Genomic DNA, 27,234 nt, shown 5'->3' on the forward strand with positions numbered 1-27,234 from the left:
GCTACTCTCAGCTGTAGTATTTAAGAAACAGGACACAAATAGCACATGCTATTTGCAGGGCCGTCAGCATAGCGGCAAACCCTCCCTATTCATAATAGAGGCTCCTTCATCTACTCCTTCCTCCCTGAAAAGATAGAGATCTCGTACTGTGTCATATCAAATCTCCCGGGATGGCACGTGTTGCCTAATAAGGCCTTAACCCTTTCCTCACCAACGGGGCCTTTGCAATGTACTGCCGGCCCCTCTGGCAGTAAAAGGGTTAAGAATTTATATATGAGGGATCCTTATGCCTCATCTACCCCGTTATACAATGTATTGAAGGAGGTACCATTCATTGCCGTCACACACACAGTCAGCACTATTCAATAAAAAAAAAACATATTTTTATGTATTGCATGTTCTGTACATCCATGTCTAGAGATGAACAGTTTGGTCCTTTTTCCCATTGATGTTCACAGCCTTTGGGACCCGTGCTTCCTTTAATGTATGATGCAAGATATAGTCAAATAATACAAACCAAAATAATAAATCCTCTAGTTTGGGGACGTGTCTAGTCTTCTTACTAGAACCAGACAATGCAGCAACCTTTCACAACGTGCCAGAAATGCTCTATAGTATCTTACGTGTTAAAGACTTTTTTCTCCAGCCGGGAGCGGGAGGTGTTGGCCTTCTGCTTCAGATCTGTCAGGTTTGGGTACTTTTTCTTGCCCTTCTTTTTCCCGCCCTTTCCTTTCTTGCTGTATTTGGATGACCCGAGATCTACTCCTGTAGCTTCCTCGATTTCTCTCATCAGCTCAGGGTCTCGCCAGTCTGCGGGGAATCAATGAAGGGATTTCAGTTCTCCAAGCTGCTTGTCAATACAACACAAAACAATGAAGAGCACTGTTGGTTCAAAAGCCGATACACGGGAGGTTAAAGAGAGAATCACCGCAAAAATATTTTAACTGAAAATCGGTTCGAAAGGAGCACAAAAATCTGACTAGAAGAACAGACTGTATATAATGACCATTTATAAACTATACACACACTATATATAATACTTCGGTTAGGATCTCAATGCTAATTAATGAAACAAAGCTGAAGTGATTAGAACACTACAATGAATTAAGGTAAAGAATTTTAAATTCATAATGGTATCTGTAGGCATCACAAAAGCTCTTTAACATCAAAGATCTCCACAGCAGAAAGCCAACAGAAATGTTGAATAATCCAGTATGAGACTCAAGAAAAACTCATTTGTAAAATCAGCCCCCTTTTTAAGACAGAGAAAATACATTTTGGAAGAGTAAATTTTGAAAGCCAAGATATTGGCATAGAAAGAGTTAATTTCGCATCTGAAACGGCCCTGCGATAATAAACCAATTCGGCAAACCATTTAAAATGTATTAAAGTCGGAGTAAAGTACAGCAAATGCTCAGAGCCATGCAACAACATGGCTTCTGAAAGTCCAAACAGCCCAATAGCACATATTGTCGGGAAAGACAGGGGGACTCTGAAGGGAACCAAAAGTTGCAGGAAAGAGTAGAGTTGTAAAAGTGTTATTGCTAAAATGACAGAAGAAGCAGAAACCCATATTTCTCACAATAAGAGACTGCTAATGCTGCTAATTAGGCCTGGGACATAGTCCCACAGACCCCTCTGAGCCGCGCTGAGCAGGTGAACTTACCCCCTTCATCTGTGATCAGCGCGGCTTTAGCAGCTGCTTCCGCATGCGTGCGGAGGCTGAGAAATTCTGAGGAGACAGGCAAATTTAAAATTTGCCGCTCAGGGGAGAGGTCATGTGACCGCTCACATCCAATGGGAGCGAGGGACTAGCCCCGCCTCCGTTCCGCCACGCCTCCGCCCCCAAAGCGCGCTCACTGCCTTGCCTGCCAGGACACAAAAAAGCTCCAGTTTGAGCAGGCGAGGCAGAGCAGGAGCGCGGATCAGCGCGGCCCGAGGCACCATGCCCGAGGCCTTAGTGACATGCTGGACCAGGAGATATACGCACTGGACGTTATAGCATTACAATTAAACAAGGTACATCTAGGACAAGAGTGGCCAACTGCAGTCCTCAAGGACCACTAACCAGTCAGGTTAAGGATATCCCTGCATCAGCCCACGTGGCTCAATCAAAGACTAAGCCACCTGTGCTGAAGCAGGGATATCCTGAAAACCTGATATGTTGGTGGCCCTTGAGGACTGGAGTTGCTCACCCTTGGTCTAGGATATACCGGTGGTAGCTGGAAACCTCCCCAGCCCGATCTGCTACTATCCTACGGAGAAGCCCCAACTCGGGCACAGGAACCAGAGACTCCAGATGAAGGCACGTGGCGTAAAGAGTTTGCCTCGCAGTAATAAGGAGGCGTTTGCAGTTTAGGAACCCAGTGAATGGAGCAATTGTTTAAACACAAGAAAGAAATGCCGGCATCCAGTACAGCTGAAATGAACCCGCGTAAAATGAAGGAGCAATTTAAAAGCTTTTGAGAAAAATCAATAAGATGCCAGGGAAGAGCAGCTATTTCGAGCACTGATGGGGGCCTACAGCTCTTCATACATTGTTACCGAGTTTAGCGGCAGGGAAAAGAAAATTACACAGTTTGCGAGGGTAGGTGGGAATCAATACTCTAGTTGGTAAAGAGATGCTATTTCACAACTGACTGGCCAGGGGCCTGTCTCAACTGGCTCGTCTTGATACCTGTTTGTTAACAAGTCACTAAAGGCTGAAGAACCAGATACTCCTCAACGTTGACACAAAAAATAGGCACTTAATTTGCTTCAGTGTATGAGCTATTGGAAAGGATGAACACTGCAGATTAGCAGGTCAGTGCAATAATTTATAAGCCACTGGGGTCAGCTCACAGCTCTATCCCACACTGTATGTACTGGCTGCAGGGACTTCTGCTGCTATTTCCTCTTCCACCAGGAATAAGCCTGATTAAAGGTGCAGTCCCACATAGTAAAAAAAAAAAATGGCTGGAGTTCATGCAATGGGTTAAACCTCACGGATTGATTTTTATTTAAATCTTTTAAATCAAAACCTTCAAGAATTTGTATTTAAAATCATTTTATACCAGCAGTCCTCCAAAGACAGAAACAAGGTCTGCACATAACCCGATGTACACCGTGTGCTGATCAATTTCTACCTGTTCCTTTTTTTTTTTTTGCGGTTTTCACCCACACTGGATTGCTAAAAAAAAAAGAAAGAAACAGCAGCAAAAGAACAGCTGGTAAAAAGCCGTGTATTTTGTATGGTGGGTAGAGCAGATAGCGGCTCCTCAATGTTTGTAATCAGTGTAAACTGTGACTTGGGAGTTTGATTCATCCCTTTAATGTTTACCTTGTGTTGGTCATGCTGCATGTTAAGTATCCTGTCCCACCCTTTCCAGAACGGTTTCTTTTACCACGGCACAGGCATCTCATTACCTTATCATGGAAGCCACACTTTAAATAAAAGCTTTGAAAACTTTCAAAAACAATTAAAAAAACACTAACAATTGGCTCAATTATTGAAGAAAAGAAGGTAAATCACCTGGCTCAAACATATTAACGGATTCCCTCTGCTACTGCATTTTTGGTCCTATAAGGGCATGCACCTGAATTCTTTATGCAGCAGTTTGACCCCACAAAGTATACAGGCCACACGAAAAAAAGGATGGTAGAAGACATATTTACTAGTGTAAAAGTCTACTCCCAAACAGCACAATGACAATCTACACCAGCGGTGCGCAAACTCCCTGCCTGGCGCCTCCCCCCCAACTTCTCTCCTCCTCGGTCATGCCCCCCCTCGCCTCTAATGTTGCGTCAAATGGCACTGCAGGGTCATGTGACGTCACGTGACCCGCGGTGTCATTTGACGTCACGTCTCTATGGCAACGGGCGTCATTTGACACGTCATAGACGCGTGACTGGAGCCGGGTAAGTTAACAGAGGCCTCGCGCTCTCAACGTGGGGCCTCTAAACGCTGCATCCCGCTCCCACCCCCCCAAAAAGTCTTGCCTCCCCCAATTTGCGCACCGCTGATCTACACCACATTGCTGTTTGTTTTATGGCAGAGGTTCTCAAGTCCCCAGCCTCCCCCACAGGTAAGGTTTCAAGGATATCCCAGCTTCAGCACAGGTGGCTCAGTGAGCCACCTGTGCTGAAGCAGGGATACCCTGAAAATCTGACCTGTTCGGGGGGGTCCTTGAGGACTGGCGTAGAGAACCTCTGGGTTATGGGTAAACTGCTGACATGCAGCGTTAAACCTCCCTCTCTGTACCACTCTAATCTTGTACAACAAACCTTGTTCCTCTGTCTGCTTCTCAAACTTCTGCTTGGCTTCTCTGGCCTGGTCTTCAGGGCTAATTGGGACTCCAAGTTCATCCCGTGGAATTATCTTCCCATGGAATGGGCACTTGTTTTTTTTTTAAAAGACAAAAAGAAAGGTATGTAAGATTTTTATTTAAATAGGTTCTTTGTATTTAATGAAGTTAACAATCTGACCCTCCACAAACTGTAAAAGCCAAAAAAAACAAAGATTTTTGTTTTTGTTTTAAATCACTTCTAGATTTGATTGGCTTAATCTCCATTAAAGTTACATTTTCACATATTGTCTGTAAAAATGTGCCAGAGTACAGAAATGATAAGGAGCTCATCATAAAAACACGAAAGCATTCCGTTACTATGAATAAAAAAAATAAAAAAACACAACACTTTAAGTACAGTATTTCTACTTGTCTGATTGGCTTAAAAATGGTGCGCCCCATGCATATTTAATGCACTAAACATACCACTGCATGTTTGCGCCTTCCTTCTGTGTGATATAACAATGTGTGGAGCAGGGAGCGCCCTCAGACAGAGGGACTTTGCATAGTTAGAATGGGCCTAGGATTCAGGGAACTGAATTGACAAGAACGCAGCATTTTAACGTAGCAGTGACATGAATGTACTTCTTTTTTCAAAGAAACCCTGAAAAAAGTAAAATGGTCACCATGTGGATAAATAAACTTGGTCAAGGAAGATAATTATATTTCCAGCTCCTTAGCATGTTTTGTGAGCTAAGCTGGAGTACCCTTGTAGGTATCACTGCTCATTTCTGTAACTGTACTTGTAACCATGTACTATTTGTTTTACTCTGTGCCCAGGACATACTTGAAAACGAGAGGTAACTCTCAATGTATTACTTCCTGGTAAAATATTTTTATAAATAAATAAAAATATCACTGACACGGTTGATACATGGCATTGTAATGAAGTACAATTGTAGCACGAGACATGACAAGCAGCAGATTTCCAGATAGCATCTAAGGAAAGCATAAACGTGTCTGTACAGGCAGTCCTCGGTTATCCAACGGAGTCCTTTCTGGAAGTAGCGTGGGATAGTGAAACCGTTGTAAAGTGAGTCCCGTGTTAATCAGTGGCGGTGAGCGTTGGATAACGCATTCAGGCGTTGGATAGTGCATTTCGGCGTCGAAAAACGGCCCAAAGGGTTGCATTGTAAAGCGTTGGATATGCCATTTGTTTTCAAGTGAAACGTCGGATAGCGAGGACTACCTGTATTGGAGCTTTGTGCTTCCTTTTAAACCATTAAATGTTGCAAGTCATATAAATGAAAGTAAAACAAAAGCATTCTTTTGCTATAACATGAGATGAACTTTGAATATTTGAGCAGGTTTGTAACGAGCGAATGCACTTTTTAACCATCAAAGTATAATGCAGGGGTCCTCAACTCCAGTCTCCTCAAGACCCCCCCCCCCCCCCAAACAGGTCAGGTTTTCAGGATATCCCAGCTTCAGCATAATAGATGGCTCAATGAGTGCCACCTGTGCTGAAGCAGGGATATTGTGACCTGTTGGGGGGAGGGGGGGGGGTCTTGATGACTGGCGTTGAGGTATAATGGTATAATGTGGTTTGCACACTGCATACATACCTTAAACCTGTCTTGCCTCTCACACAAGCTCCCATTAGGCAGTGGCACACTGCATACATACCTTAAACCTGTCTTGCCTCTCACACAAGCTCCCATTAGGCAGTGGCACACTGCACTTGTGTTCCACGGGCTCAAAGCGGCCAGGGATCGTTACATAACGTGTGTTCAACATGGCTTCCAACTCTTTATTTTCTTCTTCTTCTTCCACCTCACTGTGTGCCCAGAATCTATGTTCAGAACGGACTCTATAGTTAGGGATAGAAAGGAAATCAAGACGCTGAAGTTTGCCATTAACATTTTGCATTTACGTTACACATCGTTTTGTGTATCCTTTTTTTGTGTTTTCCATGTCTGTGTCATGGAAACAGCTGTGTTAAGTCTCACCACCTGCTTTAGGCCGCGCGTATCGTGCCCGCGACGGGTGACGCGACCGAACGCGTGACGTCACCTGTAGCCATCGTCGCTAGCGAAAGTTTTATTTCGCTTTGCGCGGCCGGGCCATTGATTGGTTCCGGGGCTGTCACGTGACGCAACAGACCCTAAAAAAAATCAAATATTCCTGGCTGCAGAAAATTGCGTCGCCACGTCGCTTTGTCGCGCTTACTATAAGCACACGTGACAGCGCCAATGCGTTTGTTTTTAGGCGACGTCGCGTCGCCGGCAATATAAGCGCGGCCTTATACAAACTAAATATGCAAGTACTGGCTAAAAACATAGCACACTGACATAGCAGGTACGCTGCATCTTTTGGGATCCTGGAAGATCAGCTATTATAAGAACTATTAAATAGAAGGGGTACTGCAAAATAATTTCTTGCAAGTACTGTACCCCCATCCGGCACAAATACATTAAATATAGTGGTACCTATTTTTATGTGCAAAATGGGGGATCTGCATTTAAAAATGAATGCCTCTCCAGAATCAAATGGTGATGTTAACATTATAATATACCTTGCTCTACAGCAGTTATTTATTTACCACTTTCACGGTGTTTTATAAAGCTTAAGCAGGGTGTATGGGGATTCAACTCATTTTCTGCATCGACAAATCTTAAGATACAGCTTTCTGCCACATGCCATAGCTAACAATTGATAAGTCTCAGAATCAGTGTTGCTTGGCATGAATGGCTGCATTACTTCTTCACTGCCCTAACTTGACACAAGTTTAGCTACAAATTCATCTTGGCCAGAAACCAATTAAACTACACAACTCTGTGGTCAATACTGCTCCTGCTGAGATAACCTCACTGTGTAGGAGATGAGGTATTAGAACAGAACACAAAACAGTTAAGCCGTTGGTCAATGTATGTTCTTAAACCTGTCAGTCGAAAGGGAAAGTTGAAGTGTGATGGGAATAACAGTCTAGTCCGAGATACTGTATGCACAGCAGATGTGTACTACAGCACACACCAGCAGTACCACTTCATACATATAGTTAGGCAAGTGGGTAGCTTCATAGAACGACACTCAAATGAGAACATGGAAGACAAGCCCACAGAAAAATGAATGCTGGGAAATATACTGCATCGTGGTCATCCTCTCCATCAAATTACACCTGAATATAAAGCCAGTCACAAATTTCAGCATGAAAAATATGACGTTTTTATATGATTTTCCAAAATAATTTTGTAATGCCATTGAGATAAAGGCTACAAATGTAAGAATTGCAACACGAACCAACAGAACTTTGGCCCGATTTAAGTTACAGATTCGTACAATACTCCCCACTGTAACCCCAGAATTGGCTAAAAAGCTTGCATGCAGCTTGAGAGGCATATTAGTCCATCAATGGAGTTTGATGCTCTTCAACTACTTCTTTAGCCAAAGTCTATGTAGTGCTCACACTCACTTTTTCTCTATCAATAAAAGTGTTTTTTTTTCTGCATATTTAAACATACAACTTTGCTGCTTGTACTCGCCAGAGAATTTTGTTCCCTGAAACCATGCATGTTTCAATTACGGCGTAATAAAATTATACGCATTTTGAAAATGACAGTGCTGGATTTTTACTGAAGTGGTTGTATTCTTGAACAGAAACCAGTCTGATGTCAGCACCATTAATACGAACTACATTGAGACTTGTGGTTAGTAAATCACCACGTATACTTCTTACTGATATTTATTTTGAAGTGCTGTTCTACTATTTTTCCAAGGGGGCTGGATAAAAAAAATGAAGAAAAAAAAAGATTGTATGTGGGCGGGAAGAATATTTTATACTATTATTAATGGTAGATACAATATATTTAACAAAACTTACATATTTATTATACCAGATCAAAAAAACTAAAATAATATTTCACAAACATTTGTATGAGATATTCGTTTTCATAACTTATACGTGAATCTCAGATTACGTTTTTTTTACTTTTTCTAAACTTTACTAAAATAAGTGTTAAAAAAACAAAAAGATAGGATTCCCTGAAGTCGGGATAAAACAAACTGTTTTTAAGAAGAGGGCAAACCCATCGAAATGCCGTTTTGAAAAGTTGAGTCATAACAGAGGCGGTCTTGGCAAGAATTGATATTACACGGGTTGCAGTGGCATTGGGTTATTCCTTGTGCCAATTGGAAAGAATTTAAATACCAGCCTAATTCGCACTGTAGAAGATTCACAAGTGAAACATATTTACATTGAAAATTAACTCGTGAAATAATGACTCACTGAATATTATACCATGGCTATATTAAAAATTAAAAATAAAACATTCGCTTTTTTTCTTCTCTCTGTGGCTCTGTAATGTTAATTTAAGTGACAAAGGCGGCAAAAAGTATTTTCAAGCCGCTATTCAGCCCATACAAACCAGCAGTATGGAAGCCTGGGCAGCACTGCAGAGCTAAAACTACCCCGAATAAAGTAAGAGCCTCATTCTACCTTCCAGAACAAAAAGGGTTCTTCGGTTCATTTTAAGTGTATTTGCCAGCATTTAACTCCATATAAAAGTGGGGGGTGAGTGCCCTCTAAAAAATACTTTTATAGTTAATGCATCACCCAGAGCCATAAACTGGTCATTTTTTGGACTGGGGGAAGTAAATTATCTTTTGTTAGTTTGGCATATCTGTAGTAATAAGCTATGTGGTTCAGAGGCGTGCCCTCTATTTTATAGCAAAGCATAAAAGTAAAGCTGTACAGCGAGAGGCAGACAGGCTGTGAAATATGCTTTTGATTTCACCTGTGAGTTGAATAACTCAGCAGTAAAATAAAATGCCGCAGTTCAGGCAACTTCCAACCAGAGAAATGCTCTATCCTGCCCATTCATTCAAAACTTAACCACCTCAAAAGGACAAACGTATTGCCGAGGCCTAGCACGGGGGGCCGCAGATGTACGTAGTAGTAAGGACACGATCTATGACAGGGAGGCCAACTCCAGCCCTCAAGGGTCATCAACAGGTCAGGTTTTCAGGATATCCCTGCTCCAGCACAGGTGGCTCAGTCGACTGAGCCACGGATTAAGCCACTAGTGCTGAAGCTGGGATATTCTGAACACCTGACTTGTTGGTTGGCCCTCCCTGGTCTATGAGGTAAGTGAACCCAGTTTAAATCCTAGTGTGCCCTCCTTGTGACCGTGGGCAAGTCATTTTGTTACCACGTGCCGCCAAAATGTACATTGCAAGCTCTACAGGGCAGGGACTGTCTATAACATTCTGTGCACACGCGTCATTAACCATGAGGACTATATGAAATAAACACACACGGAATAGGAAACACTATTCTAGAATATGAATCTATTTAATTGCAATTAGTTCAGATGTCAATGCTATACAGAAAACGACAGTATTTATTTTTTTGTGTAATACCTGAGGCACAGATGGTCATAATGGGGGGGGGGGGGGACACACCTCGTTTCATACTAAATTGGCTCAGAGAGTCATTATTTGGGAGCCAGTACTTCACCCACTTAATCCCCGCTTCCTCTTAAGGGACTTATGTATGAACAGACAAACAAATTAAAAGGTAACCTTCATGCCAAACCTTCATGTAATAAGTCACTTTTGCAAAAGAAAAACATTGGACTAACTTGAGTATTTTTCCAGCTGTGGGCTGCTCCTTTCCCCAATACTGCAGGTCTAATCCAAAGGGAATGACAGGTGCCTTACACAGCCCAGCCTCCCGCTTCTCACGTTCGCTGCTGGCCTCTCCTGAACTGCTGTAGAAATATATTATATTTTTTTAAATAAACAAAAAGGAGGAAAATACAGAAAATATAATACTGACAATATGAATTATATAGGAATGAACTTAAGAATATGTTAAGGCCGATTTCCACGTTTATACCATTACATACAAAACTTTCAATGTGTCTAAACCATTATTTAAAGAGTCACATCGGAAAAAGTTTTCTTTTTAAACCACTTAATCAGAAGAGTTGGTTTTCTAAAATATGCAATTCTCCTTAAAGCAGCAAAACATGTGAAATCTTTGTTTTGTTTTTAAAATAAAATCAGTTCTGTATTATAGTGACTGTATTTTGTTTTTATATATTTCTTCTTCTTCCATTTTTAAATGTGTTTTAAAGCAACCCTTGATTTGTATAGAAGGATTTTGCCACCTCCCAAGCAGTGCAAGTTTTTTACAACACTTTCCTGTTTGTGATAATTTCTTGCCAATGTACACACCAGTTTGTGCTGTAAACTGTAAAAATAGATAATGTTACCTTAGTAATATAAGGATATATTATAACTGCTGAGTTACTGAATGAAGGATTGATTGAAACTGAAAAGGCGGCCATTATGTTAGGCACACAAGGAGGATTTTTACAAATTTATAACAGCAGCACCAATCGATTGCCAGCTTAGGCAACATGTAGAATTATACATGGTCACATGCTTTACATATAGGGGGGAAAAAGGGGGGGGGAGTAGTATTGCAGCTTTAAGTAATATTTTCACTTATTTGCTTGTGTAAAAATGGGCACGTTTCTATTTTTCTCCAGGTCTGTTTAATTAAAAAAAAAAAAAAACTGATAATTGTTATGCTTCATTACCTAATTATGCTACCATAATTGGCCAAACAAAACATCAAGAGGGAAACATTCCCACAACCTAGAGGTCTATATAAAAACCTGTCTCATCGTAAAAGAGCTTTCGTACAGACCGTAAAAACATTCCAAGGTATTGTGTTACTACGGGATATTACAGGTGTAGAATAATATTTCCAAAATACCAATACCTGTTTGTTTTATTAAAAAAAATAAAAATAATATATATATATATATATATATATATATATATATATATATATATATATATATATATATATATATATATATATATACATATATATATATACACACATAAATATATATACATATACACAGTGTTCGACAAACCTATAAATTTGCTCGCCCCGGGCGAGTGGATTTAACATCGTGGCGAGCTCCTATTGGCCCAAGCAGCACACGTTTGGTACTAGGTGGCGAGTAGATTTTTTGGTGATTTGTCGACCACTGTGTGTGTGTATATGTATATGTATATATACATATACATGGCTTGAGGATTGTCTTGTGTAATACGAGCTTGAGACAAAAGGTGGCACTGAGTGCTCATTTGCATGTCATTTCCCAGAATCCATTGCTGCAGTGGAAGCGCTGTATGCTGGGTGACAATGGGGAAAGACAGGGTTGCAGACCTGTCTAAGACATGCAAATGAACATACAGTAATATTTACAGTTGATATATATATATATATATATATATATATATATATATATATATATATATATACACAATTTAAAAAAATTTTTTAAAGGGGTTCCGTTAGGTACATTTTACATGACATGACACTTCATTAGTTCACATTTATCCCAAGAGAGACTGTTCCTTTAACAAACTACATTGCGGACCACAAATGTGACGAGTTTGGAAAAGTTTGGTTATGGTTATATATTGCCTATAACCCTGCTCCTTTTACATCATATTTCACAAACACTAAACTGTAAAATTGAACTATTTTAACAAGAATTGTGATTTTAAGAGCTGCTTGTTATATGGTGACAGACGACTTGTTTTATGGCATTTTTATATACCCCCTCACACATTTACCATACACGATGAAGATTTGCATTTGTACTTCTGTGTAGAGGGGATTGTGCCAAGATCACACATTCAGAACCTTGGGAGGGCAATTACATTCAAATTGCAGATCCATTTATCTCCAGAACGACATAGCTAGCGGAGATAACATACATACACGTACATACAATTTCACAGAGGAGTTTTACATTGAACGGGGATAGTTCTGATCAGCACTATCAAAAATGTACATTAAATCACCAAGTGCAGTGACCTACTAGGCGGGACAGCTTCTTCAATCAACTACAAAGAAAAAAAAATGAAAACTAATTTATAAAGAAGCAAAAAAATTTAAATAAAATCTGTCCTCTTCAAGGTAAACTATTTAAAGCAATATCTATGAACACCAAATGTTTCTTCTACCGCTGGTCAACCTGCTCCCTGTCTGAAAACCCTGAATGACAGAGGGGCAGTTTGTATTTTGAGCAGAAGCCGATGACTCTTTCAACAAGCACCGACATTACACAAAAGGGACAACTTAACTAAACATCTCTCAAGTTCCAGCTTACCATACCTACAAACTATGGGGGGAGGGAGGGGGGGGGCGAGGGGGAAACTAATCATTTTGATTGCAAATGAATAAAAAGTAGAATAACCGAAATTCAGGGCCATGTGTAATAAGTTGTGCTATGCATGGGACATCTTGCAGAAGACGCCTAACAACCCACTCACTTGAATGCAAGAGGTCTTATAGCACAGCTCGCCTAGTAAAATATTGGCCCTTATTCAGCATGTCATTGGTTCATTTTATCCCCAGGAGAGATTGCATTGTAAAGAAGGAAAAGCTACCTGCAGGTTGAAGAAGGTATGTTTTTTAGCTTGCCCTTCATTAGTTTTAGCGTCGCCGCAGCACAGGTGGGATCCAGCTCACCATCATTCCTCTTTGGAGGTGGCTGGGAGTGGGATACAACTGCTTTTCTGACTTCAACCCTCTTAACTGGTGGAGTTGTAGAAGTCTCTAGACCTACAAAGACATTTTACCATCATTTATTATGTGCCAACAGTAGGATGGGCAAGTTAACATATACAGAGACAACAGGTAAGGTAGTTTCTTCTCTGAAGAGGGAACTCTACATGGAAGAAGGGTGGAGATTACAGAGAGCAGATCAGTGTAGAAAGGTCGCTGTGGTTTATGTTCCATGGCTTAAATACATGATATTTGCAGCTTGAATACTCTTGAAATATCAGTTTGAATATTTTAGAAACATGGCATAAAAAAAGCCAAGCCTACTTGTATTAAAATGAACACAAACATTAATAACCATTCGGAGAAGAATATTCTGATTCAGGGTTTCTACCCATGGTCGGTAAAGAATCAGTGTTCCTCAACGCAGCATGAAATCCTGGCGTGCCAGAGAGAAGGCTTTGTGATGCCTGCCCCATTGGCAATGAAAGGGTTTACGCAGTTCAACACTAGGCACCATTACTGCCTTGTTATTCCACTCCAATGCTGTACTGTAATAGGCAGAAATGACTACTCTGTACGGCCGATATGTTCCTGTCTACATCATGTTTCATTTCATTACAAGCTAAATTAATTCATTTGAGAAATAAATACACCAAAGTACTTCGATGATTTGTTAAAACAAGTCCTTAATAATATGGAATGTTTCCACCTTTGTTTTGTACATAAACTTACCTCAAAGTAACATTTTACACCAAGGACTTGGAGGCTTATTCTAGATCCACCGAAGTGGCAGATCGGTCCTCTTTTGTACCAAATCCCCTAATGAAGCCAATAGAGAATTTCAGCTGGAAACGGCCCGCTTGGCTGCATCAGCGGATATAAAATATGCCCTTTAAGCAGGATATTTGTACTCTCCCCAAGCAACTCTACTGTAGAGAGATTCCCAGCCCCTTCAAGCATATTTTGCTTGTCAAATATTGTATATACCCCAATTTTACTTGTTTGCGTGACAGTAATACGAACATTACATCTTAGAGCAATGGGTTCTCTGGTTTTTAAGAGTACACTGCAATATGGGGTGCAGCTAAAAATGTGGGGTATATGTGCGAGACATGGATTTCTAAATCATTAAGTATACAAGTAGAGGCGGCGTCAGGCAGTTAAAGACGGAATGAGTTTGGACATATAACTCATCTTTGTGTTCTAAGGTTGATATTAATATCACCCCCTCTCACCTCCAAAAAATACACAAGAGAACAAGATAAAACCAATTAAATACTCTTGAAAACCAAAAGCTTGTACACAAATACTCCCTTTAAAAAGGACAAAGTCAATTATTTTTACTAAAGTATCTTCAAATGTTCTCTTGCGAGTTTGGGGGCTCAGGAAGGAATTGTAATCAATGTATTTAGTAGATTCTTTAGAAGATCTTTTTAATGTTTGGACTCAATTATAATATGGTCAAAGGTTTTTCATGTCTAAAATGACCAAATGGCACCCTATTTGCTTGGAGCAATAAAACAGTGCGTGTTCAGGGAACCAATCGATAGTGGGAGAGAGAGGCTGGGCGCTCAGCTCCAACTTAGGCCGCTGAATGCTGACATTATTGATTTTAGCCAGTTCAGCTGGCCTGGTAATTAAAATGTAAATTTGAGAAAGAGATTATGTCCTGACAGAAATGGTGGGATTAAAATGGGAGATAAAAGCCCCTCTGTGAAAATTCAGTGAAAGGAGATAAAAGGAGAGAGAGAGAATGTACAGGTCTGAACAGCTGTGCGGGCTTTACTCTAAAACCTAAATATGGCTGCTGAACCGCTTGTGCTTTTAGTTGGATATCTGAAAAGAAATACTGTATTAGAGCTTAAGTTTATCTTGCTGTATTAACCCTTTGAGTTGCCTTAGGACGTTCCCTGTACGCTATGAGGTCAGACACACTCTAGGGGCCACGTCACTACTGCTCGCTTTGGGGAGGTGAAGTCCACGATCGCGGCGTCATGCTGTGAGCAGTGAACGCAATTGGAATGGAACCCCTCCACGCTCGATCACATCACCAGAGGCTGGCTGCAGCTACATGATTGCTGCTGTACTCCAATTGTTCACTAGGTCGGGATTATGGAAGAACAGGGTGCCATTGGTCTTTCAGCACTCAAAAGGTTAAAAACAGCCACCACTTTTTTTTTTTTTAAATGAATTTGACCCAAGACTGAACTGCACTTTTTTTTTAATAGCTATTTCAAAGATGCGCAATTAGAATTGCAGGTATAGTGCGTCCTTGCCCCGTAAAGCTTCCAATCTAATTTTTGGTGCCTGAGGCACAAGGAGATAAAGTGACTTGCCCAAGGTCACAAAAGGTCAACACCGGGATTTGAACCATGCTCCCCTCAAACACTGTGTCTTTTTAGGCAATAGTGTACTTTCTAGATATTTAAAGACGGCCGACCGCAGTTGTCCAATAAGAATCCAAAACCTCATCGCACGAGGACGTTGTGGCTTCCTATTTCCCTGCAATACCAAAGCCTATTTGGTGGCCATTTTGATTTCCAAAATGGCAACGAAGACACAAGCAATTAGCAGGGCAAGTAGCTAATGAACCAGCAGGTCCAAAAGGCACTCAAGATAACATATCGGTGGACTCGCCCTGGTGCTCGGCCAATGTATCCGTTTATATGAAGAAATGATGCTGGCACGCATGGGTCTTGTGAATTGAAAACATTGGTTTATTCTAACATTTTCACGTTTCGGTCCTCCTTGGGGAGTTTTATCAAAATAATGGAGCAAAAAAAAAAAAAAAAGTGCAAAATTCTGGCGTCTTTCAACTCATGTTACCTAGCAACAGTGAAAAGAAGGGGCGGGTGTTGTGTAGTGGTTGAAAGTGTGGGCAACTAAATGAAAAATAAAGTTGAGTGGTATACGCGCTCTAGCGCCGAATCACTGTAAAGTATTGTAAAAATTGGAGAATGATCAAAGGCACAGGGTATGGGGCTAGTAATAATAATTAGATGGCGAGTATTTTTCTGAAACCAACTCCCACATGGTATGGAGTCCTTGAAAGAGACAAAATATAACCCCCGAGGGGAAAGATTAATGGGGTATGAGCCGACTCCTCAATACCTCATTGGGATAGTCCCATGACCACTATTAGACCACATGAGTTGAACAATTATAAGTGTACTCAAATGTTAGAGTTGCCACCATCCTGTGCCTTGAGTAAGCGTGCTGCTAGTGGTGAACTGAAGATAAGCACGATAGGAAGTATAGCGCACAACCAAGAGAGTGGGTCAAAATGTGTATCCAAAAATCCTTTATTCACTCCTTGATAAAGTGCTATTGCATGAAACATAGAGGAAGATTGTTAGACCTCCGTTTTTAATGGACGAATAAAGCTCATCATTTTTTGGATACCCACTCTCTTGGTTGTGCGCTATACTTTCTATTGTGCTTAACTAAGTGAAAAAGAGCTGAGAAATAGGAGTGAGGGGGGAGGGGGGGGGGAGAGGGGGAGGGGGAGAGGAAGGGGGTGGTGGTGGTAATTTTTCAAGTCTGTCCAAGACACGTGCAGAAGGGGGGTGGGCTTATTAGAGGTATTTTGTGAGACATTTGATAAAAACCGAATGCCTACAAGTAGCATATCAAACTAACATTTATAAACAATTGAAAGCATTATTCCAATGATGGTAGTTGCTACAAAGGTAATCGTATACATATTACTCACGTAATGGTACAAAACGCAGGGCATTGCATGGTATGTATGAGAGATGAGAACTAATCACTGGCGTCCTGTATTGGGTACACTGGATATAGGTCTGAAAGAAACTCAAATATCCATGCTTCCAAGGGATAGATAAGATTAGGTTATAAGTCTATTTTGTCATCATTTTGATGGTGGCCTGTTGGTTAAAACGGTGACCTGTTGGTTAAAATTAGTAAATTCAATAAGGTACAGATGCAGCGGCCGTTATTCGAACAAATCTTGAAATCTCCCTGTGATCCGCACAAGTTTTGCAAGGCAGTCTATAATGGCCCATTGGATTAACACAGCAGGGGTCCCTGCTGTGTGAGTCCTACCGGGGTCTGCTGACTGTTAGAGACGCGCAGTACGAGGGCTGAATCAGTCACTAACTGTGCGCCTCTCACAGGGGTTTTATTTAATTTTAAACATTACAGTAATGTAGCAGGGGGTCTCCGGAGCTGAACCGCATTGGTTTCAGGTCCGGGGACCCCCTGCTTCCCGAGATACAGGCCCCGTTATGGGGTGTCGGTATCTCCTATGCATTGAAATGTCCCCAGACCCCAGTGGGAACCACCCGAGGGCCCCCAGACACCCGTGGGGATGACCAGGGGACCCCCAGAAACCACGGAGACTAGCACGGATCACCTGGAGGCCCCCAGACACCGTGGGTACCCCCCGGGGTGCACTGTGGGGCCTGCGGACACCTGTCGGGGCCACCCGGGGACGCCAGCCACCCTCCGGTATTAATCGTGTGTCTATAAAAATAAATATTGGTTTACAGTATGTGGGGACACGGGGTGGGTTGTGTATTGGGGCTTACGGTTTTATTTAATTTTAAACATTACAGTAATGTAGCAGGGGGTCTCCGGAGCTGAACCGCATTGATTTCAGGTCCGTGGACCCCCTACTTCCCGAGATACAGGCCCCATAACGGGGCCTGTATCTCGGGAAGCAGGGTGTCCCCGGACCTGAAACCAATGAGGTTCAGCTCCAGAGACCCCCCCTGCTACAATACTGTAATGTTTAAAATTAAATAAAACCCCCGCGATCGCCTGTGAGAGGCGTGCAGTTAGTGACTGATTCAGCCTCTTACTGCGCGTCTATTACAGAAAGGCAGACCCGGTAGGACTCACACAGTAGGGACTCTTGCTGTGTTAACCCGATGGGCCATTATGTCTGCAGTGGCAAAACTCGTGAATATATCGCAACCTACACACGGCACAACGCAAAATGTACCGAGGTAAATGTTCAGATAACGGCCGTTGCATCTGTATCTTATATTAACAGGCTATAGAAAGTTCACCTATATGAGTGGTAAATGTTGGTACAACAGAGTATACCAATATGTTAAGCAACAAGCGACAGACAAGCCCAATGCTACATCCAACATGACAAAAATACACAATAAAATACTTATATATTCTCTTGAAAAAGGGTCATTTAGTTTAACCCCTTGGCCAAAGCACTGTAAGCCTGTGAGCCACGACAAGGCAGACCCTGTCCACAGGTCCGAACACTACCAGGTAAAATACAAATATACCTCTAATAGGATTAAAATTCTCATTTACCTCTATTAGGAGGGAGAAAGACCAACATTGTATCTATATCCAGTAAAATGAATGGGACTGCTGACTTGGGAAGTGGGGAGGGGTTAGGCTTAAAACCTGGGAAGGAGGAGCCACTAACCTCCAACAGCTGAAATTAAGTTAACAAAACACACATAACAGCAAGCTCTTTTTGGGAACCCCTGAGCCCCCTCAGCCTGTGAGCCACGACAAGGCAGGCCTTGTTAACTTAATTTCAGCTGTCACAGCTGTTGGAGGTTAGTGGCTCCTCCTTCCCAGGTTTTACACCCACCCCTCCCCACTTCCCAAGTCAGCAGGTTCCATTCATTTTACTGGATATAGATCCAATGTGGTCTTTCTCCCTCCTAATAGAGGTAAATGAGAATTTTAATCCTAGTAGAGGTATATTAGTATTTTATCTGGTAGTGTTAGGACCTGTGGACAGGGTCTGCCTTGACGTGGCTCGCAAGCTTACAACGCTTTGGCCAAAGGGTTAAACTAAATGACCCTTTTTCAAGAGAATATATAACTATTTTACTGTGTATTTTTGTCATATTGGATGTAGCATTGGGCTTCTCTGTTACTTGTTGTATACATTTGCCACGCTCAGTAGCTCTCCTTTTTGACACATACATATTTTGTGGAGCTCCCAAAAAGAGCTTGCTGGGGTTCTGTGTGTTGATACCAATATGTTGCAAGAATGTGTCATCTATACACAACTATGAACCTGCATCTGCCTTTTTCAGGTTCATCCAATAGCAGCGACATCCTGGATTCCTTGCAAGGGGCAGACAAACAATTGCTGGTGACATAGGCAACTAGCACTCAAGTAATCCTGGACTTCATGGGGATAAAGTATCAGATGTATTTGTAGGTGAGAACATGGGTTCCAGTGATCAATGTGTGGTTTAGTAAAAAGACAGAGGCAGAGACATACCAAACACACAAAAACAAAAAAAAACGTAGGTCTTAGATTTTAGGAAGGCTGACTTTTCAGATATGGTAAATTACTTACGGATTCTTATTTCCTTGGCTCAAGACGCACCAGAGCGTATGGAACCAGGCCCCTCACACAGACAGGGGGTTTAGTTCCGCTAGTTCACTCAGAGTCCTGCTGTAAGCCGGACCCAGGCATTAGGCAACAGGATGCAGATAGACACAGGCTGACCTGTTCTAAGACTAAGACACACACACACACACACACACACAAAGGGGGAAATGTTAGGAAGTACTTCACTGAAAGGGTGGTAGATTCGTGGAATAGCTTTCCAACAGCTTGTGTAGGGGTTAATAAAGGAAAGGGCTTGGGATAGACAAAGCTATCCTAAATACAAGAGCAAGCAAAGGATCAAATAGGGTCCGAGGGTCAAGGAAGGTGTATAGAATGTTGCGGTCACTCCTGATGCAGCACAATCGTATCCCTATAGGCAAGTAAAAACCTCGTAGTCACTTTGGGTACAGAGAAACGGGGAGAGAGAAAAAAAAGTTTGGCTGTGCGCTATCTTTGTATTTTTGTCTCTGGATTTCGCTTACCTGGGGCTGGTCACACCTTCAATAGACTCAAGGAGTGGGAAACGACTGAAGGAATAGAAACTCAAAGAAAATGTGAGTACAGGCATACCCCGCATTAACGTACGCAATGTAGGTAAAGCGAACTTAAAGTTTAGCACTACCTTTTCCCCCACTTATCGATGCATGTACTGTACTGCAATCGTCATATACGTGCATAACTGATGTAAATAACGCATGTGTAACAGACTCTATAGTCTCCCCACTTGTGCACACCTTCGGTACAGGTAGGGAGCCGGTATTGCTGTTCAGGACGTGCGGACAGGCGCAAACTGCCGTTTGCCTATTGGGCGATATGTCCTTACTCGCGAGTGTACTTAAACTGGGGTGTGACTGTACGGTCTTGTTCAAGATTCCTACCTGAATGGATATCCCCAATGAGGCTACAGAGGTGTGGAATATCTTTATCCTCTGTGACCTTCAGGGGGTATTTTTTGGTTACCGAGAAAAGTACAAGACTTAAATAGTGGTGGGCTATGGATTCAAACTAGTTATTAGAGTCCTCTTTTAATGTATTCTCAACATTAGTATTGAAGTTATTTTGTGGAACTACTTGAGCAAACCATTATCTCCCTTTAACTCTACGGGTACAGAGAGGACAGATTTACACAGCAGGTCGCCACCAAAGGTTTCTGGGGAAATCTTTGTTCCCAATTAAAAGTAATAATCAAATTTTTTTTTAACTATGTTCAAATCATTATTTATTTTTAAATACTGTACATGAACTTTCATTGCATTGCCAAGAGTTCAAGTCTTGAAACGATGAGAAAATGGGTACGCCAAGCATTGCACCAAAATAAAAATCCAAAATTGAATCCAAGGAAGATATTGGTGTTTGGCCCATTGTTTTTATTGCACAACTGTCACTTTCAAAAGTAGTGTCAAAATTAGATGGGAATAAAACAGGCTATAAAACTAATACTTAGCATTGAGACGCAAATGATCCAAGGCACTGCTTACACATGTTTAGATATCCTGGGCTGCGTATTCAAAATAAGTCAAATTGCCTGGTTATGATTTTGTAGATTTCTATTCAAACCATTTCAATATTTCCTACAGTAATTGATTTTTGTTTGGCGCACTAAAAAAAAACTTTGCAGATCGATGTATTGGCCACGTTTAAGACGGCTGCTATTTCCTCTTTTTTTTAAATATTGGAACAAAAATAGGACTATGGACTTGGAGTTGTTCAGTCTCTATTTTCCCAAAGATTTATTCCCCCAAGAATAAGTGTATAACACGGTTTTCAATAAACCGTCTGACAATCCTTCTGTAATATACATCTAATATTAGGGACAAGAACAGCTTTAGGCAGGGGGGGGGGGGGGGGAGAGAGAATACGTAACACGGTTTTTATTTTGTTTCCTTAAAGAACTGATTAATAGCACGAGGACGTTACTTTTCCAGCTCATTTGTTACTAGACCAGTTAGTTGATATATTTTTTTTAATTACTTCTAATCTTTTCTGCCACAGAGGGAATTGGATCCCTTTGAACTTCACACAACAGCTTTCTGATGTATGTGCTCCCACACCGCAGCTTACAGAAAGGTTCAATGAAAGGAACACTGATTAGAGGCATACTGTGGGCAGCGTATTGTTCTCCAAACCAATGCTGCAATGGGCGTACTAGTACAGTGATAAGGAAACACACTGTTCCTGCCTCGGATGTTTTCTTACCAACAGCTTGGTCTCCGAAGTCTGCCGGCAGGAGGATTGGGGTAAGCTGAGCCATGTTCCGTTTCTGATGCTATCCGGGTTTGAACATTGTTGTCAAATGCAGGCCATATTAATTTGACGAAGCGCTCCAAGTCAAATTAAGAGGTGTCTGTCATCTAGTATTGAAGTATGGACTTCCAACTGCATCAAACAAGCCCCAAGTGGTGACAGAACCTAAACATGAATGCCTTCTTTTTCAAATACCTATAGAAAGTATGATGCATCTTCCTCGGAGGAAATTATTAATGACGGACTTAAGGAAATTCATGCATTTTCAAAAAGTCATGTTAAGGCAGCAATCTTTTTTTTTGTTTGTTTTTTTAAACATACAGTACGAACAAGGGGGCCTCCAAGAGCTGAACTGTGATACTCAAGCTTCGGGGGAATGAAGAGAGAGATATATAGATATTTCTTTTTTTACTTTCTCCAGAACATACAAGGAAAAAACAAAGATGACTGCCAGGTCACTCAACTGGAAGCTGCAATGTTGTCTCACAATTTTGTTGTGGTTTTGTATTGGCCACCCGAGGGAATGTAGGGAATTTTTAAAATATGAAACTGATCCAAGATTGGATTCAGCCCCAGGGGGGCCACTTTTCCAAATAAGGTAAAAAAATATATATGTTGCTGGGTTTTGTTTTTGCAAGAAAGCCGAATATTGCTGCAAGTGCTGCAAATGTTCTGTTTCAGAAAGAGATCTTTCTCAAGGTCAAGTGTGTAATACTCTGTTCTGCAGAACTATTCAGTGGGGGCCTCTACGATGGCCTAAGATGCTGTCCCATCACTTTTTTTCCTCTCTCGTGCCCGTTCCTTAAGCTTTGTGAATATTGACTTGGACTAACACACGATCACCAATGTTAAATGTTAAGACTGTTTTTCATAGACATAACAACAAGGGGTCAGATGTTTGTAAAGCCGCAGTTAACGCTGCATGTTAAGATATATATATATATATATATAAATATATCTTAAAATATATATATATATATAAAAACAAAACCCAGCAACAAGCAAAAAACACAGACCGCATTACCTGGCTTATGGCAACCATCTTTAAAGGGCTCAAAAGTTAGAACATGTTCATGTTAATCCACACAAAAAGGAAAGTAGCAAATCACTGTGAAAATCATGGTAAATGATTGACAGAAACTTATATCATACAAATCAGGGGACTGATGCTGCAGATGTTCGGTCAAATTGGCCACGTATCTCTTTTATAGTACTGCACCTTGATCAACTTACCTTATGAAATATATTCCTGCCCTTTTCTTTAGTTAATGTAAAGGGACAGTTAAATGACAGCAATTACTATAGCAACATGGAACTTGACAGTAGATAAAAGACACTTGGCTCATCTAGCCCACATTCCCCATCTGTTGTAAAACCTCAGGCCCGATGTGATCCTTGTTGGTCACATTTAGGATAGCCTCATGTCTAACCCAAGCATTTTGTTCATACAGCATTCGCACCAGTCAGGAAAATGTATGTTCCCATTAGAAAAGGATGCAGTCAAAGACACCGACAGGAGACAGCATAAACCCAATTCCTGAATAGTAGGATGTACTGTAGTGCCTAAAACAAATCTGGGGCAATCACCAACAAGACCAAGGTACATGCTGGGTACATGCTGCAACATTTCTGCAGACAGACTAATGGCCCATCGGATTAACAGCAGGGGTCCCTGGCAGTCCCATTGAAACTGAATGGGACTGCCAGGGACCCCTGCGGTGTTAATCCGATGGGCCATTAGTCTCTGCAGAAATGTCACTGAAATGTTGCAGCATGTACCCCAGCATGTACCTGGGTCTTGTTGGTTATAGCCCCAAATTTTCCAAGGCAAGTTTTAGAATACTCGTCGGCACACCTGTATTGTAAAAATAAGTTCTAGCAATGATGCTTTGTGTAAAGTACTTATAGGTGATGAATTTATGAGTCCATTAGGTGTGAGGCTGTGTAAACAACATTTATAATCAGTGCCACCAAAAATACACGTCTCCAAAATGCAATTACTTGTTTGTTTTTAATCAAGTTTCATTTCCATATAATTACAGAGGAAATAATCACTTTTCCAGTTCTTCATTGTATCAAAACGAATAGAAACAGAGTTGAAAATCTGATGAAAGGTATATTTTTTATTTAAACTCCTCCAGTGAATGGGATTCGGGCCGTTATCAAATAGTTTGTCAGATGTTGGGCAGTGAATAGGTTCAGAAAGGATAAGTAGAACTGCATCTTCACTGGAAGGAGTGGCTCAGTGAGTAAAGACACTGACTGGCATGGGGAATCTGGTTCAATGCCCGGCGTCGGCTCCATGTGACCTTGGGCAAGTCACTTTATCTCCCTGTGCCCCAGGCACCAAAAAAAATAGATTGTAAGCTCCACGGGGCCGGGACCTGTGCCTGTAAAATGTCTCTGTAAAGCGCTAAATAAAACAAGCAGCGCTATACAAGAACATGCTATTACTGGAAACAAACTTTTTGAAACAATACATATTTTTAAATTACATATACAAGAGACGAAATGGTTTTACAGAAGATAGCTTGCTTTATCACATATTAATCCAAGGGGGTTTTGAAATAATGTAGAACCAGTCATGGGAGCATAAAAGAAAATAAGGGACCACATTTTACAACAAATGAAAAGATCTGTACATACTTCATATCTTCATACTGTACATATTTTAATTTGTTTACAGCTAGTTCACAGATACCACCTGGGCATCAGATGCAAATAAGAGTTTTATTAATGGAAGTTCCTTTAAAAAAAACAAAAAAAAAAAATCAAATGAGCACCTTCATTTAGTATGACGCTCTCTAATAGGCAATAGCTTCACAGCTCACTAAACCAATTAATTATTAATCTTAAAACAAATTCACATTTCGAGCTGAAGTAGTATATCCATAGATCTTACTTTGGGGGGGGGGGGGGAGGGATATGACGATGACGTCCGTTGTTATAATCTTCAAATCAAAGTATTACAATAGTAAATATATTTGTTTTTATGGGCAATTCACAATACAGCATATATACTCTGCTTCTTTTTTTCTTTATTTTTTATTCCGATTGAAATTGGGCTCAACATACTGTAAGGTAATTACCCAACAACTAAAAATTTAAGACAAAACATTAAAATATAATTGTAATAGGCAGGTAATAACCCTGGGCTACTAAAAACAGCACATTTACAGGACCTAAAATGGAAGATACCGTAAATCAGAGAGCCGGGGGGGGGGGGACTCTCGTTGTAAAGTTAAACTCCTGCTGCAGTAAGCAGTTTTATTCCTGGTTACTTTCACCAATATTTGCCTTGTTTTGGTTTGATCCTCCAACGAGATGTTCAGAGAATGAGAAGTGCTAGACAAGAGGTCATGCTCTGAAGCAGGTAGGTGGTATGCGTAGGGTAAACAGGAGTTGGTACTTCACAGCCAAGGTAGTGGATTGATGGCATAGCCTCCCAGAGGTGGCAGAGGATAATACAGTAAGAAAATGTAAAAATGCTTGAGAGACATGAGGCTTAGCCTAAATATAATATAATATAAAACCAAGGATTACATTGTGTCGGAGGTTTTACAGCAAACAGGAATATATGCAAACTTTTCTGCCGTCAAGTTCTGTGTTTCTATGTTCTCGTGGAACAGAAACTAAAAAAATAATAATAATAATAGGTGCCAGCAATGCCAGCTAATGATGATGGGAACACACGGTCAAGAACACACCTGTTGTACTCTAGTTCTCCAGCAATGGACAAGTGATTTACTGGGATGTTGTCAAACCCTTCCCACCATCACTAGCCATAATCTCCTTTGAAGGGCTGTTGCTTCTATTAATAAAAACACAATGTTATTAATGCATTGGGTACGGCTAACCATTTAAAGAATTTAATTTTAGATTCCAAGATCTCAAACCACCCTTTTCTCAGATGTAGCTCAAGTCTTTTTTTTAATTTTTTTTTGATGGGGGGTAAGCAAATAGTCTGCAAAGAGAAGGAAAGCAGACTATTCACTTGCTATTTAATTTTCAGGCCTTCAAGGATCAAAACCTTTTATATTGCACTGTATCTTGCGATCTGTTTAATCCACTCATCTGATCTAATCTCTATAGTGGGAGTGAAACATCCAGTGCTGAAGCACGGGAAGGACCATACCAACGTGCACAGGGGCGAGGTGCTGACCACCCAGCATGGACACAAACTAAACGTTCAGTACAACAGCACAACTAGGTCACTGTGTCTCTGCACTACAACCCCATGAAAAGCAAAGATGAAGCATAATCGCAAACCAAATATATATATTGGGGTGCATATATAAAACAAAACAACCCACAGAGTGGGTAGACAAATCTCCAAGACGCAAAGAAGGCACTTAGGGATATGCACAAAAAATAAAAATAAACCCAGGGAATTGTATTAATAGTCACGTCAAATGGCAAAATTCAAGCAACGTCATGGTTTGCAGCAATAGAACTGAACGTGAGGAAATTACCTCCATCATTGACTCAGATTGAGTTCTGGTGATTCTCCTGTGAGGCATAAGAGATACATACCTTTCTCTTCTGCTTTATTACATGATATAAGAATAACCAATCCCCATGACCTCTGGTACAATAGGCCAATGCATGTTTTCATTTTATTTACTCTGGGATAAAATAGTAACTTTAACTGCATAACAAACTCAACGGAGGCCACCTTGACGAGGTTGGCGGCTTGAATCATGCTTAGATCAAAAGATGCAGCCAAATGACTCCTTTGTTACACAGACTTGGGTTCTAAATGTAAACCTGTCACGAATACATTTTAGCCCAAATTGGTAGGAGCGCACGATCTGTTCTTCTGTTTTCCATTTATGCAAGGCCAATCCTTTTACCAGCAGCACACTTCATATAAGGGTAATAAGGGTGCATAACAAATTAAGCTGCCCCACCTTTTACAATAATCTGAATTAAAGCCCAACAAGAAATACACCCAATTTATAAATCTATTTACCACCTATAAGGGTTACAATAAAAGCTGTGCGCTCTTGCTCCCCTAACAAAAAAGGGAGTCGTATTCTAATTGTCTAAAAACATTTTAGGTGCACCAAGAGTCCGTAGGGCTCCTCAACGCCCCAAAACCCAACACGAACACAGAACGCCAGCCTACTCAGTGCTCTATTACCCGCTGAAGCTCGGCTAACCCCAGCAGTCAGTGTCCACTGGGCAAGTATTTTTCCTCAGTGGCTAAAAATCGGGTATACTGTATATCTCAGGAACCAAAGGGTTCCCCAGAAGGCCGAGGATCATGGATTGTCTCCGGAGAACCTCCTGGATTCAGGTAATGTTACAAATAAATAAAGAAGGAAGGACTTGCACCAATTTTATTATTATTATTATTATTATTATTTTTAATGGTACCAATTACCTACATTAAATATTTTACTGCATAAATTCACTTTGGTTCCGAGAGGGGTAGCCCCTGTAATATTATGAAATACAATAAAGACAGACACTTCCCTATTTCAATCAGATTCTCCACTTACGTTGGAAATAAACCTACAAGGACCAACATACTGAGAACATGCAAGAGTATCACCCAGTATCCTTCTACACCGAAGACTACGCAAGGCACGTTCCTCCTATATAAAGCAGTAACAACCGTACAATAAGCCACCAAGCTCCTTCCAAGCAGCCATAACATAATCACACAGTACCAGGACAAGATGCAAGTTAACATGAAATCATAGTATTAAGGGATGATGCAAACCCCCCCTATTCAGAACCTTAAATACAATGATATAGCACTAAGGCAAGGCTTT

At 41.0% G+C, this 27,234-nt stretch overlaps 1 protein-coding gene across 4 annotated transcripts in view; it reads right to left on the minus strand.

The window, feature by feature from the left end:
- UVSSA (UV stimulated scaffold protein A) overlaps nt 1–27,234 on the minus strand; it is a 65,334-nt gene that overhangs the window by 5,378 nt on the left and 32,722 nt on the right. For all 4 annotated transcript variants that reach the window (XM_075571238.1, XM_075571242.1, XM_075571248.1 and 1 more), the window contains exons 9-13: nt 12,747–12,921; nt 9,905–10,033; nt 5,952–6,135; nt 4,264–4,375; nt 624–810 (exon numbers count right to left, since the gene is read on the minus strand). In XM_075571238.1, the coding sequence (XP_075427353.1) occupies nt 624–810; nt 4,264–4,375; nt 5,952–6,135; nt 9,905–10,033; nt 12,747–12,921 (787 nt within the window). The remainder of the gene's footprint in view (nt 1–623; nt 811–4,263; nt 4,376–5,951; nt 6,136–9,904; nt 10,034–12,746; nt 12,922–27,234) is intronic.

Source organism: Ascaphus truei, chromosome 1, assembly GCF_040206685.1.
Source record: "Ascaphus truei isolate aAscTru1 chromosome 1, aAscTru1.hap1, whole genome shotgun sequence".
Classification (NCBI taxonomy): domain Eukaryota; kingdom Metazoa; phylum Chordata; class Amphibia; order Anura; family Ascaphidae; genus Ascaphus; species Ascaphus truei.